Source organism: Phyllobates terribilis, unplaced genomic scaffold (genome assembly GCF_046119375.1).
Source record: "Phyllobates terribilis strain yellow unplaced genomic scaffold, ASM4611937v1 Scaffold_4__5_contigs__length_816908805, whole genome shotgun sequence".
Lineage (NCBI taxonomy): Eukaryota > Metazoa > Chordata > Amphibia > Anura > Dendrobatidae > Phyllobates > Phyllobates terribilis.
The window spans coordinates 420,624,257-420,643,499 of record NW_027362764.1 but is presented as its reverse complement, the minus strand read 5'-3'; the positions used below and the strand labels follow the sequence as shown (position 1 = coordinate 420,643,499).

The window sequence follows — 19,243 nt, the reverse complement described above, 5'->3', positions numbered from 1 at the left end:
TTCACAGATAGCACCTGTACCTATGAAATTCTATGGGGCTGTGCACATGTCCGACTTTCTCCTAGGACCGAGTGGTCTGCGGAAAAAATTGGAGACGTGTTTGATTTTGATCCGAGGGGTCGGATCAAAATTGGCATTTATTCTATGGGTCCCTGGAAAAAAAATCGGACCGCACTTGGATGACATTGATTTTCACGGCCTGACAGAAGACAAGGTGAAGAAACTTTTTGTTCTCTCCACGTATGAGAGAAACTTATGCCACTCTGAGCAAACTCTGATCAAAGTCTTTTCAGAATAACCAGTCGGTTATTCTCGCATGTGCAGGAATTGGTCGCCTGTACCTACCCTTTTTTTCTACTTTGTTATGTCACCCTTCAGGTAAGGAGGGTAAGTGTTTGATGATGACCGCGCTGTTGTAGAAGATGAGTAGTTCCACACTCTGGCGCAAGTTCAAGTAGCTTTTAATAACGAGTTTCTGGTTTGAACCAAATCCTTTATCAAAACAAACACCAGCTTCCATTCACCTCCCCAGGTATGGACAGATCTCTTTATTCCTGTACTTCATTGTGTCACCCTTCAGGTAAGTACAGATATCTTTTTTATAGGCTAGGCTCGCACACATTTCTATGCACAATGAATTAGCATTCCAGGTGACTTTCACTGTATAAAACAGGCCAGGGGTCAGCGCTACAATTTTTCATCTGGTGCCATAATTTCCATGTAATGACACATACTGAAAGTAACTGACACAACGTTGAAACTGGTTGGACAGCTCCTGTCTTACAAGCCAACAACAATCTTTCTTATCTTAGACCTCACATGTGTACATAGAAGTCTTATATATACCACTGAAAACAATCACTGGATACAAAAAGATACCATTCATTCTAATAGATTGGAAGTCAGATGTCTGCAGAATTATTAGAAATCCAGCACAGACATGTTATAACAATAGGGTTTTCCACCAGAGAAATCAAACTGCTGGGACCCTCAGTGTGAAGACAACTACCACCAGCATTTCTGGTGCTTTTTCATTTACAGTGGATATGTCAAGAAGCAGGGTCTACATGCCATTGGTGCAACCAAGCGGTAAGGGGGCCACATATTGTGCAAGATGATGAGTTCTTGGACTGCAAAGGGCCCATATATTTTTCTTGCCTGGGAGAACCTCTTCTGTCTGTGTCTGCATTTGTCAAGAGGCATTATCCTATAAGTAGCTCCTTGCACCTATCTTTTATTATGCTAAATCTTATGAAGTCATTCATTCAGTATGTTACTTTTTTTTAATATCTCATCATACTCACACAGTGACATACAGGCAGAAGAAAAGGTCATGGTTAACTGACCACCTCCATGGGCTGCTGTGTCATATGCATGCACAAAAACATGTACGGATATATTAAGCTCGGTATACACTTATGCAGGGTACATATAGAGTGGAATAAATGTTACTTAGTAATACAGAGACTAGAAGTGATGGGGCTAAATGCAAACTTTATGCACCATTGAATTGAGAAATCCAAATTTTACTAGATTCCACAAAATGTGTTTCATTTTCTTTGAAATATTTTATTTTGACTCTAGATTAAAGTTTTGGATTTTGAGCTACAGCTGGCAATGCTTGTACATTAACAGCAGGTGGCGCAGTAACTTCAGTAATAATTCTGCTGTATTGCTATATAAGAATTGACTGTGAGTATTTCCTGACATTCAAAGCAGTTTCTTCTATCAAGTTCAGAACATAAGGAACTTTGAGAAGTGAGAAGAGATTGGCCTACCTGGCATCTTCTGGAGATTCCGCAATTAAATGGTATGTTCGATTCTCCACTACTATGTCAATGCCATTCTCTTTGCCTGTGTTGTCGATGATCTCTCTGTAATAAGTGTGAATTGGAAATTATTATTTATTATTATTATAATGACATTTATTCCATGGCGCTTTACATGTGAAAAAGGGGGAAAAATAGCAAAAACAATTACAATAATCTTGAACAAAAAGGCAACAGCGACTGGTACAGGAGGAGAGAGGACCCTGCCCGTGAGGGCTCACAGTCTACAAGGGATGGGTGAGGATACAGTAGGTGGGGGTAGAGCTGGTCGTGCAGAGGTATAGCGGAACGATGGTTACTGCAGGTTGTAGGCTTGTCGGAAGAGGTCGGTCTTCAGGTTCCTTATGAAGGTTTCTACGGTAGGTGAGAGTCAGAAATGGTGGGGTAGAGAGTTCCAGAGTAGGGGGGAAGCATGGGGCAAATCTTGTATGCGATTGTGGGAGGAGGAGATAAGAGGGTAGTAGAGCAGGAGATCTTGTGAGGATCGGAGGTTGCGTGCAGGTAAGTCCTGGGAGAATAGGTGACAGATGTATGGAGGAAACAGGTTGTGGATTGCTTTGTATGCCATGATTAAAGGGGTTGTCCAGTCAAAAGTGATAAGTCTGCAGTGTCTCTGTGTGACTGCAAACTTATGAATCCCCCCAGCGCAGGCACTGTGTGCTGTGGGGATTCGCTGGTATGAGACCCGGTAACGGAGGATATGTATGTGTTATACATACCCCTGGCCAGTGGGCGCAGCCTCACTCTCCATACACTTGTATTGAGCAAGGCCGCACCTTCTAGTCGGACACGCCCAGTGGCCATCTGCGTCACCAGACGGGGCATAGCCTCGCTCCATACACTTGTTGGCGCTGAATGGCCTGGTATATATAACGCATACATAGCCTCCAGTCCCGGGTCACATACCGGTGAATCCTCGCAGAGCACAGTGCCTGCGCTGAGGGGGATTCATAAGTCTGCAGTCACACAGAGTGACTGCAGACTTATCACTTTTGACCGGATAACCCCTTTAAGGTTTTGAACTGGAGTCTCTGGGCAAATGGGAGCCAGTGAAGGGATTGACAGAGAGGAGAGGCCGGGGAATAGCGGGGGGACAGGTTGATTAGTCGGGCAGCAGAGTTTAGGATGGATTGGAGGGGTGCGAGAGTGTTAGAATGGAGGCCACAGAGCAGGAGGTTGCAGTAGTCGAGGCGGAAGATGATGAGGGCGTGTACTAGTGTTTTTGCAGATTCGTGGTTGAGGAATGTGCAGATCCGGGAGATATTTTTGAGTTGGAGTCGGCAAGAAGTGGAAAGGGCTTGGATATGTGGTTTGAAGGAGAGATTAGAGTTCAGGGGTACCCCGAGGCAGCGAGCTTGTGGGACTTTGGGAGAGTGGACAGCCATTGACTTTGATAGGTCAGATGGGGGGTTGAATGAGATGGTGGAAAGATGATGAATTCTGTTTTATCCATGTTAAGTTTTAGAAATCTAGCAGAGAAGAAGGATGAAATAGCGGACAGACATTGTGGGATTCTGGTTAGTAAGGAGGTGATATTGGGTCCAGAGAGGTAGATCTGTGTGTCGTCAGCATAGAGGTGATACTGAAAGCCGTGGGACTCTATGAGCTGTCCAAGGCTGAAGGTGTAGATGGAGAAGAGCAGGGGCCCTAGGACTGAACCTTGCGGGACACCAACAGATAGGGGGCGAGATGAGGAGGTGGTGTGTGAGTGGGAGACACTGAATGTCCTGTCTGTTAGGTATGAGGAGATCCAAGATAGGGCCAAGTCTGTGATGCCGAGAGATGAGAGAGTCTGTAGTAAGAGGGAATGGTCCACTGTGTCGAAGGCAGATGACAGGTCTAGGAGGAGGAGCACAGAGTAGGGTCTCTTGGATTTGGCAGTTAGTAGGTCATTGGTAACTTTAGTCAGGGCAGTTTCAGTGGAATGGTGCGGTCGGAAGCCTCATTGTAAGCGGTCAAAGAGGGAGCAGGAGGAGAGGTGGGAGGACAGTTCAAAATGGACGTGTTGTTCCAGTAGTTTTGAGGCATAGGGGAGAAGTGATATGGGGCGATAGCTAGTCAGAGAGGATGGGTCAAGGGAGCGCTTTTAGAGGACGGGTGTGATCGAGGCATGTTTGAAGCATGAGGGGAAGACACCAGTTGTTAGTGACAGGTTGAAGAGGTGAGTTAAGGTTGAGATGAAGACTGTGGTAAGATTAGAGATTAGGTGGGACAGGAGTGGGTCAAGTTCACAGGTGGTGAGGTGTGATTCGGAGAGTAAAGAAAAAAGTTGATCTTCTGTGATGGTGGAGGAGCTGGTTTTGGAAGAGGATTGAGTAGATATGAGGAGGGGCTGGGGGGACTTTAAACAAAAGCTTTGTCTGATGGTATCAATCTTCTGTTTGAAGAATGAGGCAAAGTCTTCATCATTTTAACTGTATTATAGTATAGACTAGAGTGTACATCATATGTTTTATTAGACAGTTTAGGAGCTGGTAATAGCCATAGTAGAGTATTTCAGAGGTTATTACCTAATATCACCAGGGTGCTTAGGGGATCTGTCACATTGTACATCCGATCTGTGGACAGCTTGGTATAGAGAAGGGGAAGCATGATATATAGTTTTACTGGAAAATCTTTAGTATAATTGTATTTTAATCATTGAAATCCCTGGTGTTTGTATGTGCATACGAGTCCAGTGGGCGGTCCTACTCCGTGATTGACAATTACCTCCACATGTATAGTCATACACGGAAGCCTGTCAATCACTGAGTAGGACCGCCTACTGGACTCTTATACATACAAACACCAGGGATTTCACTGCGTAAAATCCAAGTTCTCCTGAAACTTTTCCCACAAAAATGAATATTAATCTGCTCCGCTCCTCCTGCTCTCTAACATCCTGCCTGCAGATCAGATACCATTTTCCACATGAGAGGTTCCCTTTAAAGGGGTTTTACTTTTTATTCTTAGTTTTTCTTCCACTTCCATACAGAATAGGAAGGTTGGGACAGATAACTTATTTAGCGACAACAGCTATCTTATATGTAAAGCCAATGTCTAAGATAAAGATCTAATTGTTGTTTAGTTATGTGTAAATCAATGTGTAATAATGAGGTTAATTCTTAATTTCTGATCTCTCAAATGCCGAACAGGTCAATATTCATAGTAACTAGTCTGAAAATCTAAGAATACCAGACGACCAGGCAGGACTGGGCAAGGGCAATAAATTGGTAAGAACTAATACAGATGATTTAATATAATGCAGTGAATCTTAGGTGAAGACACGTACTTAGCTTCTCGGAGTTCTATAGTTCCTTTTAATTTTTCTTCGCTGTCACTTTCAAAGTACATCAGCTTGGACTGCCGGAGAACAAACCAACGTTTCTTCCAGTTTCTTCTAGACAGAGTCGATGAGCCGCCACCTTTTTTATAAAGCCAGCCTTGCTTCAAAGCTTCCTGCTTGGACCTGAACCACAGGAAGGTCTCATCTTTCAGGACGCACCAACGCTTCTTCCATGTATTCATCATCCCACCTACCAAAAGGACAAGGGAAGGATCAATTATAAACTCCTTTGTGACCAAAGATTTTGGTGCCTAAATGTCAACATCAAAATGTAATTTTTTCAAAATAATTACATTTAAGAGGACCAGTAACCAAGTTGAAAAGTGGCCAGTTTTTACCCCTGCTTTATTCCTGCTGCTTTGCTAAGAATTCCGTTTTTTGTTATATTTAAATCCGCAATACAGTTCCATACATACGGGCCTCTTTATTTAGTGCTTATTTTTATGGTCTTTGCCAAGTGGGCGTGACTCATAGGATTCTCTGGGGATGTGTCTTTTGGCTCCTCTTCTTTATTACCCTTGAGCAAAGCCCCCTTGGTAAGGACTATAAAATTTGCACTACATAAAAGGTCCATATCTCTGAAACTCTACGATGGATTTAAAAAAGAACGAAAACTGGAATTTTCAGGGGAGCAGTGGAAGTAAAGCAAGAGCAAAATCCAGTCACTTTTGATCTGGAGGCAGGTCCTCTTTTAAAGGGTAAATATCTTTCATTTCATACCAGGGCACTACCTTGCTAATCTCAAGTAGTCTTAGATTTTTTTAATTTATTTCCATTTGTAATTTAATGGAATAAATTGATTTAACCAAACAAATGACCATGTATAATGATGATACATGTAATCTTTATTACCATTGCAAATCCAAGTATCTCTTGCTATGAGATGGTAAAGGCGCGCGTTTTGAATGCTATCTTTAGGACTTTTTGTGGCAGAAAGGTGACCATTTCTACTTTATGTCAGATCAGTGCTGAAAAAGTGCCATATTGGCAAAGTGCATATACTGAGATTTACCATTAAAGTGGTGGACATGTGTATGCCTCCCAGCTGCTCAGTGCGTGGACAGATGGTGGCCACAAAGAGGCTTAAATCGCTTATGTAGAATAGTAATTATAGGTACAATAAGTATAATTGGATATGATAATCTGCAAATCCAATGGTCCTGTAATGGGACTCGATGAGTCTGATAGAAAAGAACGACAGGGAGAATTGCTCTAATATATAGTGCTATGTTAATGCAAATATTTCAATGATGTCTACATTTTTGGTTCAGAATAACAGTATTCCAGACAGGTGGATAGTGCTATCCATTACATCAGAGTGGATGATATTAAAGCTCTAAGTGCCCCATTAAAGAAAGCTTTATGACAGGATTCTGGCGCAAAAAGCTTTGAAAAGTCACATAATACTGCTGCAACTGGCAGCTGCACTAAAACTATGCGACTTTTGGCATTTTCACGCCATTTTCACATACTTTGCCAGAGCTGGGGTGAGAAAAGGGTGTCTACTGCTGCTTGTCAAGTTCATGATGGGCGCCATTCCCTACACCACAAATCTTACTCCAGCAGGGACTGGAGTAGGATTTGTAGCGATGCGCACACCACTCATCCGGTACTCCTGATTCATGAGAAGACACACACCCTTTCATGAATCAGGATCATCTAACTCCAGCGTGCCTGCTATTCAATACTGGTGTGAACAACACTGGTCTTGATGTATGGGGCCCAAGGTGTTTGGACTTCATATCGTATTGCCCAAGACAACATCTACAAGGAGTTTGTATGTTCTCCCCGTGTTTGCGTGGGTTTCCTCCGGGTTCTCCGGTTTCCTCCCACACTCCAAAGACATACTGATAGGGAATCTAGATTGTGAGCCCAAATGGGGACAGTGCCCATAATGTCTGTAAAGTGCTGTGAAACTAATGGCGCTATAGAAGTGAGTAATATAAATAAATAAATAGTGATGTACATATATCAACTCATAAACTGTGTTTTTTGAAGAAATTGACACTCAAATTACTATGCATGGTTTTACGTAAGGGACAATTGAATAAGGAAAAAACATCATATCTTATTACTTCCATTCTTCAGTTCCACTCTGAAAAGCTGAAAATCAACCAGCATCTGACCTGGGCCTTATAAGTTATCCATTTACCGAAAAGATTCCCATAGCAGGAAAGTGGAGAGATGACTTTAAAGGGAACGTGTCATCAGAAAATCACCTATTGCTTGAATCAGTTTTTTGTGTTAATAGTATGTTTTCATAATTTGGCAATGTTTTTCTTCCATATCACAATCTGTATTAAAAATGAGACATCTTGCCACTCATTTTGTTTCTCAATATAAACCATGATATGATTTTTTTAATTTTTTTTTTTAAACACATGTAACACAAAAACCTGATTTAAAGAGTAGGTCATTTTGTGATAATATATTCTCTTTAAATCAAATGTATGAGCTCTATATTTTTTTGTACTTATTAAAACCAGATACTAAAACTTATTTTTTTTTGCTTCTCTATAGGACTGTAATGAGTATAACAAATATGTACTCATGTTGTATGGAGTTAGAGAAACATGACTGTTGCTGCAGTTCTCCATGGGTTGTGTCTGGTCAGCTCCATAGACGTGAGATGATACTGCTTGGCACCAATGAAGTGTATGGGGCAGGACTATAATAACACAAATAACCTATGGCAGACATGGACCTTTTCTAGAAGAAGTTCGAAAATGTTTTTATTTCGACTCTTGGTCCAAGAAAGCTGAAATACAGAGGATAAAGAAAAAAAAATAAGGCAATGGTGACTTTCATCCCTTGCCCTGTAGTCAAATATTAACACTTTAAATCTAGAGTGTTTCTCTTAATGGAAATCTATCCCAGGGTTTTTGCCATCCAATCTGACAGCAGCATAATGTAGAGACAGAGACGCTGATTCCAGCGATGTGTCACTTGCTGGGCTGCTTGCTTTAATTTTGATTAAATCCCTGTTTTATCAGCAAGATATTATCACTAAAGAAAGGTTAAACCTGCTGCCATGTAGTCCTCCATATTAATGCGCTCCCTATAACCCCACCACTAATTGGCAGCTTTCTGTCTATGCACAGTGTACACAGACAGCTCAGCATTCAGAGAACTGCTAGATCTGCATCAGATAAAACAGTGATTGCATCAAAACTGCAGTGTACAGCCCAGTAAGTGATATATTGCTGGAATCAGAGTCTCTGCCCCTACTTCATGCTGCTCTGAGATGTAACAAAAAACCTGGTGAGAGACTCCCTTTAAGCCATAAGAATTGTGGGGGTTGTATATCCGACCACTATGTTGTATTGCTACAGATTACATGTGTATAATTTCCATGAAGATCCTGCACAGACGTCTCATACAATCTAGACAATTAGTAATAATGGCCTCCCTGTGTAGACTCCAAATATGGAAAATACTTATTATCGAGACTTAAGTTAAAATTCTTCCATCAACAACAACAAAATAAATACTAGTCTGACCGCCAGCACTTAAGGATTACCATAAAGGCAGACATGGATAACTACGACATTGACGTCAAGGAGAGCCACATACTGTATTTGTTCTCTTCACTCCATATCCACATTACAATACCTGTATTATGTACTAAAGCCTTTTGTTCTGTGACGGGTGTCTGTGCCTGCTAATCTTATGTCTGACAAGTGACATGTGTATGCTAATCTGAAGGCTCGGTATGTAGTCCATATGCTTTACAGCTTATCCTAGTGCACCTTTAAAGAAATATTTTAGATTTATTACTAATTAAACCATATACCGATGAATATTTTTTTTTTCTAATCTATTTTTATATTCTGATTGTACATTTCCTAATACTATATTCTGTATATGACTACAGGGGCGGTCATTTTGCCTGAGTTTCTGTTAACAACAATCAGAAACATACATTAGATCCACCACATGGTCCATAGGAAGCACTAGACAGGAGATGTTCATTGACTTTAGGTTTCTAGGCATGCTCAGTGATCTGTGCATTGGTCATTGCACAAAGAAGGGGAGGAGAAGAGCTGTAATCATCATCAATTGTGATAATAGATTTTTTCATTGTCATTCTGACTATCATCATAATTAAATAATAAACTGATTAAGTGTCAGCTTAATATTAGATGCAGTGACCAAAAGTGTACGATTTCAGAATTTTTTTTAAACATGGAAAATTAATGAAAAAAATCAACAAAAATATGTCTAAAATATAAACCGAATAGTTAAACAATAGGTCATTTTTGGTGACACATTCCCTTTAAACAGAACAAATATCAACTTTTTGGGAAATTCTAACAAATGATGCTTAAGTCTAAATATACTCTATGATATGGATGTGTTATATAATGTGATTTTTGTGAATGTTGTATACGGTTTTACAAGAAAATCTTGTCTAGAGACACAGCATGTCGATCAGACAATGCCACAAACTATACAAATACCCTTTTTACCATCAAGAATGATTTGAGATCACTTGAAAAATGGCATTATTGTGCCTTTAAAAAAATATATTCCATTTGACCTTTAATAAAGAACCTTTCTGAATGACCTCATTGTGCACGTGTGTCCGACCCCAGTTAGCTCTCATCAAAGCAAGACACATGTCTGCCCTCTACTGCGCCATGCAAACAAAGGCTGTAGAGCACAAAGTGCTGCATATAATAGCCACATGTCATCAGCAGCCCAACATGTCATCTGCTGTAGGGGGTAATTATGGATCATTGAAAAACAGAGACTAAAGCTGCTTTTGCAATATATATATATACATATATATATATATATATATATATATATCAATACCTATAACAGCATGCATCATGATGCATCTTTATAGGGCACTGTGCATGCATTATAGCCAGGTGCAATGTGTAGTGACTCAAAACCAGATGAGCTCATAAATCAGGAATACTAGACAGGGGTCATATACACAGTAGTTAGCAGTAGCTTACCTTTCATGTGCAGAAAACTGTGGAAATACGGCAGTGTAACGCAGCTGTAGACAGAATCCCGCCTGTACGAGAGCTCATCATCTGTGTCAAACCTTGAATCAAAGTCTTCTTCACTATCTTCAAACTGTAAATGCAGAAACACAGCATTATAAGACCTATAAAAGAGTCCTAGAGGTGTAACCCCCACAAGAACAGTTAGGTACTGCCATGCTATTAATATATGTAGTGCTCTGGTCAGGAGAGTTCTTATGTATTGTAACTGCATCTGGAGTCTAAATTATATATATATATATATATATATATATATATATATATATATATATATATATATATGTATATATATCTCCTTAGTATTGTGTGAGTGGCACAGACAGAGAACGGCCCCGGTGTTAGAATATATGGGCCCTTTGCAGTCAAAAGGCTTATCATAATGCACAATCCCACCTGCTTTAGAGGTGGATGTGGCCCCCTTACCCCTTGGGCCCCTGTGTGGCCGCACAGGTTGCACCAATGGTATGTCCGCCCCTGGTTAATGTATGATATACATTTTCAAAACATACTGAAATTTCCATGAAAACCTACCGCAATCTATGTCCCATGCCAGTAATTGAGGTTTCTGCAACCTTCCTTACTTGCATCAGAAAATTTCCTCCTTCCCACATTCTACTGTTTTTTTCTCAAATTTTGTATAGGAAATCCACGGCTGTGCAAACTGCACGTCTGCAACGGAAACATGAGTTTCTGCACAGATTTCTGCCACAGCAATTACGGGTGAGATTTTAATGTGAAGATATCCTTAAAGGGTTTTTCTAGTTTCAAAAAAATCCTGCCCCCTGTCTGCAGTTTGTTTTAAAAAACAAACAGTGCTTCATACACTCTCCCCAGGTCCAGTGCCAAGTTTCCTCCTCGTGGTCCCAGAGTCTGTTACTGCTTGCAGCGCTGATGGCTCGTGCTGTCAACTCAGGCTAAGCTCAGTTATTGGCTGCAGCTTTTTCAAAGTGACGTTCGCGCTGCAGGCATCAACAGATAGCAGCAGTGGTGGAGCTGGACCTTGGGAGGGTGAGTTAGGTACAGTTTGTTTTTTTTAGAACTGCAACCGGAGTCTTTGAGGATCTGGAAAAACTCCGACACTCGTCATGAATTTGAGCGGCGGTCGCCATCTCCCATGTTGCCCCAGCTTCGCCTACTTTGTCGGAACTTGGTGAAAATGGTGTAAGGATGCAAAGAGTCGCAAAATTTTTGTGCAGCCTCCAATTGTGCCAAAATGATACAACTTTTCAAAGCATTTTACGCCATAATGCAGGTGTAAAAGCTGTGATAAATCGGGCCCTATATTTTTAAAGGTATTATCAGTGACTCACGGTAGACCAGAAATGTTTATTAAAAGACACAAGTAATTTAATTACAACAAAAAGGAAAAATATTAGTGATTGCTCGTTGCTCTTGTCCATGGACTGTACCTGGTATTGCAGATCAGTACCATTTCAGTAAATTGGGCTTTGCTGGAATACCCAGACAGAAGAAAACCTTTCCTTAGGTTGCAATTTTTGGAGCAGAAACTGAGCAGAACTTTTTGAAGAGTTTTGAATTTTGGAGGAGGATTTGGAGAGTTTACGATCAGTTTCTGCTCTAAAATCTCCTAAAAAACCCCTGTGTGCACATAGCCTTATACTTCTTCAATGAACTCTCTGTATGGAGAATTATATAGTAGGTCCATGCTGCCTAGAGGATTAATATAATGGTTAACTGTGTCAGCTTTTGTAAAGTATGCATTCACCAGGCCTCCATGCTGCCCAGCCTGAAGTGACATTTTGTGTTCTGAGTAATCGATATCGCTGTCTTAACAGCGACTTGTTTCAACTGCAAATGGCTAAGCACAAAAAGCAATGGAAAATATCTGTTTTCTTTCCATTTTACAGTTCCTGTCCATTGGAGGTTAAACTGTTTGCATTACACACAAAAGGAAAAAGAATTTATTAAAGAAAGGTAGGGAAAAGTGGACCGCTCTGGTTTACAGATACACGTCTGTATTCTTATAAATGCACAACTTATTCCACCGGACATCAGAAAGAGAAACCCACTCTAAGAACTCAGTAAATATTAATGGGGTATGAAAAATCTCATAGCTGACTCATGTTTGCATCTGTTCATTAAATGTGAATGATGTATCGATAAGGAGAGGATTTTATTCTTTTCAGATATTTACAGCATTTATAAATGATTTATGATTTGCATTTTTGTGTACTTAGTATAATATTGCATCATATGTGTGAGCTCATTTCTAGTGCCCATGAGTTTTCCCTATGATCCATTTTTATCTGTCTTAAAAATATAGATTGATTGCCTGGTTAAAGGGAACCTGTCACGTGAAAAAACGCTATTATCCTGCAGATACGGGGTTAATCTGCAGGTTAATAGCGTTCTGAACCTGCCTGGAGGCGGCACTTAGAGCCCCCCTGCCAGGAGGAAATTAACTTTATTCCCCCCCACCACCACCGGCAGCATTTGGCGTTCAGTCACAGGGGTGGTGCTATTGTGGATGCAGTCACTGATCTGCGTATAGGGAGCAGTGGCTGTAACTGCACCCCCGGCACTGACTGACAGCAGGATCAGCATTAGGGCTGGCTGTCAGTCAGCTCCAGGGATGCAATTACAGGCAACACTCTATATACCTGAGCGGTGACTGAAACCGCGCCACCTCCACGACTGAATGCCGAATGCTGCCGAGGAGAATATACTTAATTTCCATCTGGCAACAGGACAAGTGCTGGCGGCGGGCGGGTTCAGAACGCTATTAACCTGCAGATTAACCCCATATTTGCAGGTTGGTGGCATTTTTTCACGTGACAGGTTCCCTTTAAGTAAAATTTTCACTTATGGATCTATAAAAAGGGCTGTTATCAGACAGACTGATTATGGATCTATAAAAAGGGGTTATGAAACCATCTTTCCACATTGCTGCTAAAGCATAGGAGAAATGTTGTGCTTTTTTAACATTCATTTCTAATATATGATCACGACAAGTCACAAGGAATGAAAGGTGATAAGCTGCTGACTGCTGGGGATCCCCTTTGGATCCCAGGAACAGGGCTGTGGAGTCCCAGTTTGAATGAAGCGATGGTCCCGCATGCGCACCTTCGCTTTATTAATGGTTTATGGGACTGGACTGAAGAGATACCTGAACGATGTACCTTGACTCCATCAGTCCCATAGACAATAAATCTTACTGGCTTTACTGAAGTCCCTAGGAGCTATAGCAAGCTTGCAATTTTTCTTGTAAAAATGATAAGAAAATACATCTTGATGCCCAAATGGCTGCAGAAATGCTAAGTAATTAAGGTCTCACAATTGTCACTGCAATCGAGAATTCTTGCAAACATCAAAATAAAAACCATAGTATATTGATCCAATTATTTTATCACACAAACCTGACTGTTTCTATAAAGCAGAGGTGCAGCGAAAACATTAGTAGTGGAAGTTAAGGGACATAATGAAAATGAAACTTACTGATGACTGAGCTCCTTCTGAACTAAATCGGTAGGCCGAAGAACTGTTGTATGTTCCTATGGAGCACTGATAATCTGGAGACCACTGGCTGCTGTGGGAGTTAGAGAATGTCACACTGCTTCCAGAGGTAATGGCACCATCTTGGTAATCATCATGGTCATAGTCATAATCTCCATCAGGAATAATGAGGTTTTCAAGGCCCTGTAGGCGATCTGGTTGCTTTTCTGGTACACAGTATGTAGACTCTCCCCCGGCAACTTTTTTTGCAGTCTTTGGATCTTGCCCAGGAGGAAGTAATATATTGTTTGGCCCAGCTTCAGCAGCTGGTCCAAGAGTATAATTCATGTAAGGGTCTTCTTCTGAAGAGTCATCACTGGTTCTAATTCCACTAGTTCTTTGGTCAGAGTGACCATGTTCACTTGGATTTGGTGAGTCCTTAAATGCATCATCATCAGCTTCAAAGCCCTCATCGACCTCCTCTTCAGGATAAGGTTGACTAAAGTTAAAAGTCGGTTTCTCACAGCTGGCAATGCATTTGAGATCCTCTGGAAATACATCACTTACAGATAGGGACATTTCAATATTCTTAACACATTCATCAATCTCATCAAAGTTTAAGGACTCGAGAAACTCCTGGGCTGCTTTGCAAGCCTCTTCTTCTAGACGTTTCAGCTCATCATCGCGGAGTTGTTGCAGCCGCTGTAAAGATGCTTCTGTTAAGGATAATTCTTGTTTCTCCTTAATGCGTTGCAAGTCATCAATTTCTTTCTCTAATCTGAGAATTTCTTCCACCTGTCTGTTTTCCTTTTGTTTTTCTACTTCTCGACTTTTCTTAGTCTCTTTTTCGACTTCCAACATGGCAGCAAGTTCTTTCTGTTTCTTTGCTTCTTCAGCCTACAGTTAAGTAGATGAAAATGTTATGCTCGAAATAAAAGCTAATATGAAATATTTGTATTTTTGTAATGAATTAAAATCATTAAGTAATATTCACAAAATTAAAGCATAACGCGCTACTCTATCCTGCCGCAATAACACACGGATGAGAAAAATCCACATATTATCAAAACAAACACAGCTTTGAATGAAATATGAAACTGGCCAAAAGACAGAACATGAGAAGAATGGATGGCAAGTAAACGAGGCACAGGTCAACTGATAAGATAAGACTAGATCTTACGAGCACAGCAACTGTAGACAAGTGTTACAGAAGGAACAAAAGACTGACAATTCATTGTTTCTTACAAGTTATTTATCATTCACTTATTGTAACTATCGTCTGGAATCATATAAATTGTATCACAAATCTATAATAAAACGAGAATAGTTAAAAGTGCCATTGCTTCTGACATATGTACTGTACTGGGACACACAGGTTTGGCCTAGATACATCTGGAGGAGGATGGTGAGGGTTGAACTATTCTATTGCATAAGCATAAATGCAAAAAAAACCCTTGAAGTGTTGATTTCTCTTATTAGGCTACATTCCCATGGAAAGTATTTACTGTGGACCTCCGACAGTGGAAGTCCCGCAGTGATACCTGCAGTGGTATATAATGCTGTGGATATCATAGTGAAAAAAGGTACAGAGAAACTGCACATTTTCCCACCTATCCGCAGAATACACTGACATGTTGGGCATCTCTCACAGCTACTGTCATTTTACAAATATATTTAGCAGCATGTGCATAAGATTTCTTAAAATCCCATGCACTTTGCTGGCACTGTAAAGGCAGTGGAGTTTACACAATCAAGCACACCATGTAAAATCCACTATGTTTTCTCATAGTGGGAACTTAAACTTAGTGTTCTTGAAGTGCAACGACAACATATATTACTGTGGCATTATTGAAGATAACCTGACAGGAGATTCTTGCTTACTGGACAACTGGCAGCAAGAATCAGATACTAGTGGTGATATTACAGCCATGTATGTTTTACTCTGAAATGCAGCAGAGTTTCACAGAAAACATGCTTTGAAAAGCATGATTCTCTCCAAAAATAAACTTCTGGTGTTTCTTCCCTCAACTAACCTACCTATATGTGATATTGCAATAGTCTTGGTTGGTTCAACCATAACTCCAAACAGCAAATTTGGTTTCTTGGTTTCATATTTGACACAGAACTTTTCTTTATTCCCTATATCTAATCGCTCACTTGCTCATGTTACCTGCATCTTAAAAACCTCTGCAGAATTCAACCTTTTCTGACCTTTGAAACTATAAAAACTCTTACTGTTGCTCTTATTCATTCCCATCTGGACTACTGCAACTCTCTACTAATCTGTCTCCCTCTTACCAAACTTTCTCCTCTCCAATCCATCCTGAATGCTGTAGCCAGGGTCGTATTTCGGTCCAGCCGCTTCACCGATGCCTCCACCCTGTACCAGTCATTGCACTGGTTACCCATGCACTACACAGTACAATATAAACATATCTCTCTCTCCACAGTTCTGTACCACCATACATCTCCTCCCTGATCTCTATCACCCTATCTGTGCTCTCCATTTTGCAAACTGATCTAAAACTAACATCCTCCATAATTTGAACCTCCCACTTCTATCTCCAAGACTTCTCTCATGCTGCACCAGTTTTCAGGAATGCACTACCCTGGACGATTCGATTAATACCTAGCCCTCACTTTTTTAAGTGTGCTTTAAAAACACATCTCTTTAAATAAGCCTATCACCCCAATTTACTAATCTAACTGTTCCCTCTTTCTCAATTTTCCTCAGAATCTGGTCCCTCCTATTTATCTGTCTCCAAATCCTCCATGCACTTAATAGCACTTGGTAACTGTTCTTAGATACTGGCTGATGACTGGTTCATGCAGCTTTACATCATAACCCCTATTTATTATAATGATGGCCGGACCATACATTTCAAGCACTTTCTACCTATTGTGTGCCCCCTATTTCCTTATAGATTGTAAGCTGGTAATAAGGGCCCTCACTCCTGTAACTGTTGAAATGTGTTACTCTGTTATCTTTACTTGTAAAGTGCTGCGGAATTTGTTGGTGCTATATAAAAAAAAATATTATTATTATTATTAATATTAAAAGCCAGCAGGTCACGTGTGTACATAGGAAGAACACTGTCAATTAACTGTAGGGGCAGAAGCCGGCTGAGGACCATGTGACTTAGATGACTAGTCCAAGGCTGGTCCCCAAAAGCTTCTCCTTGTCCCGCTCCCATAGGCTGATTGGTCTCTTCCTATGTGTAGGGTAGGAGAAGTGCTGAGGACCTGTCATCTGAGACTAATAGTCCGCGGCCACCTTTTCAAAGTATGTTTTCCTCAAAAAGGCTGCAGCGTTTCAGAGTTATAACATACACGGCTGCCATAATGTCTAATTTGTGCTACCGGTGGTTCGGGCAGCATTAATCTCTTGTCAGATTTCCTTTAAAGGATTTTCACCATATCAAGCTTAAGTTTAAAAGGGTATTCACACCTTGTACATTTTGACATGTCTACAGATCATGCTATAAGTGTATAGTAGATGTGGGTGCCATCAACAGGGCCTGTATCTATTTCCAGAACATGGCCCTGCTGTGCACCGCAGACAGTGAAGAGGTGGTCGGAATTCCCATTCATTTCAGTGGCAGTTCCGACCATCTCCGCACTCTGACAGTAGCATGTGCCCAGGCCCCTGTTCTGGAGACAGATGCAGGACCATTGGTGCGAAACACATCTTCTATACTTTATTGGGGGCATTTTAAGATTCCAGATCTCTGCCTCTTGCAGCCATTGAAGGGGGTGTAAGTCGGTTTGTCAGGTCATGTGATGTTTTTGCAGTAGGGAGCACCAGTAGGTGTAGTGTAACTGTAAATGATCCGAGCGCCATCACCATCATCACATCTCCAGGATTTATATTTATGCACAGGAAATAAATGATAAAACTTTTGATTCAGTGAGTAGAATAGAAATTATGGAAATTGTAAAGATTCAACATACAAAGTATTTTAAAACGCTGCAAAGGTTTTCTATATAATATTATTAAACTATTGCTTTATACAATGGATATAGTAATATAATATAAAACCCTCCTTCATTAGAAGATCTTGCTGATATGACAATGCTAAATCATAGATCAATCATTCATTATAATGATATAAAATAATAAAATAACAGGAGGACACTCCAGTCACCCTACATCTTGATTCTTACATCTATCTGAGTAAGACAAATATTAGCTTAGAGGCCATGTTGCTATGCAATTTCTCCTGTTGCTTAGGAATGTATCACATATCGTATTAAAGGTCAGGCCAAGATTACATTCTGCTGAGTGTCAAGTATAAGGTTTGGCTACAGCGTATATTTATGGGATGGTAATAAATCAGATGTCCGTACATGTATATCTCGGCAGTGAGCAGATGTAGGTCTGTGTCTAATAATGTAAACCATGAAAATGAATGAACGGTATATTAGCAATGCTGAAAGCTTAAGCTATGACTAGTGATGAAATACAAGCAGGAGCTGTATATTAGCATGGCATCCTCTAGGCTTAGGAAAGCAGACATCAGTGTATCAGTTAATTGCTTACCTGTTTGGCGAGTAGTTCTGCCTCTCGTCTTTGTCTTTCTCTGTAAGAGGATATTCAACATTAGTAGATGCATTTTCCAGGCTTACACCCGGTGCATACACAATCATCTTTCATTGATTTTACAACCGATCCTGTGCAAAGACAGATCTTCCTGCAGCCACTGCTTGTAGGGATTAAAGTACTGTATGTATGAAATGACTTCAGGTCAGTCATCAGATTGTTGGCATCTACTATATACATATTGGTATGAACACGTGGAATGCAATGACTATATCAGGCACTCATCGACCTTACAGAACAATGGCTGGCACATATTCACCAACCTATTGGCTACTCTACAGCATTATATACATTATATATATAACCAAGTAGCATTAGCATATTATATCATTAGCTGTAGCTGTCAGGAGATAATAAAATGTATTTGTATATAAACATACAGTGTATGTTTGAGTAGCACTAGCAAATCATTAGATGTAGCTGGCATGAAATATGTGAAATGATATACTCATATATATATATATATATATACAAAAATAATTAAATAGCATTAGCATATAATTAGATGTAGCTGGCATGAAATACATTAAATAATAATATATATATATATATATATGTAGTATTAGCATATCATTAGATGTACTTGGCATATAATATAAATTTCTAGACTTTCCTACTTATTCTATATCCCATACCTTTCTTCAGCTTCTTTTCTTAGTCTTTCTTCCTCTTCTTTCTTCTTCCTTTCTTCCTCTTTCCTCAGCCTCTCTTCCTCCTCTTTCCTCCTCCTCTCCTCTTCCTCTCTTCTTCTCCTCTCTTCTTCTTCTTTCCGTTTCTGTTCCCGGAGCTGTCTGAATGTACGGCGGGCTATCTGCCCACGCAGCTGCTTCTGGAAGGTCACAGCTGCTTTTTTAAGGCGTAAAAACTTTGTTCTCCAGAGGAAAGCCCGGTAGTTCTTCTGGATAATAACAATGCAGTGAAGCACCTTTCTGTACTGCTTTCTACAGGGAAGAAGGAGAGAAGCATGTTGCACAAATCGATAAGAAATAATCCATCCTATTTATGCATCCCGTTTACA

The 19,243-nt window shown here is 40.3% G+C and overlaps 1 protein-coding gene and 1 long non-coding RNA gene across 2 annotated transcripts in view; one reads left to right on the top strand and one right to left on the bottom strand.

Moving 5' to 3' along the window:
• Window positions 1-19,243, bottom strand: part of MYO10 (myosin X) — a 241,303-nt gene that overhangs the window by 15,025 nt on the left and 207,035 nt on the right. Inside the window, exons 23-28 of the mRNA XM_073678623.1 lie at window positions 18,861-19,166; window positions 18,166-18,205; window positions 13,629-14,522; window positions 10,122-10,245; window positions 5,101-5,344; window positions 1,779-1,874 (exon numbers count right to left, since the gene is read on the bottom strand). Coding sequence (XP_073534724.1) covers window positions 1,779-1,874; window positions 5,101-5,344; window positions 10,122-10,245; window positions 13,629-14,522; window positions 18,166-18,205; window positions 18,861-19,166 — 1,704 coding nt within the window. The remainder of the gene's footprint in view (window positions 1-1,778; window positions 1,875-5,100; window positions 5,345-10,121; window positions 10,246-13,628; window positions 14,523-18,165; window positions 18,206-18,860; window positions 19,167-19,243) is intronic.
• LOC141265475 (uncharacterized) lies at window positions 1,706-12,194 on the top strand. The gene is made up of 3 exons (XR_012320100.1): window positions 1,706-1,810; window positions 4,964-5,041; window positions 12,041-12,194. It is a non-coding gene; the product is annotated as an uncharacterized lncRNA (long non-coding RNA).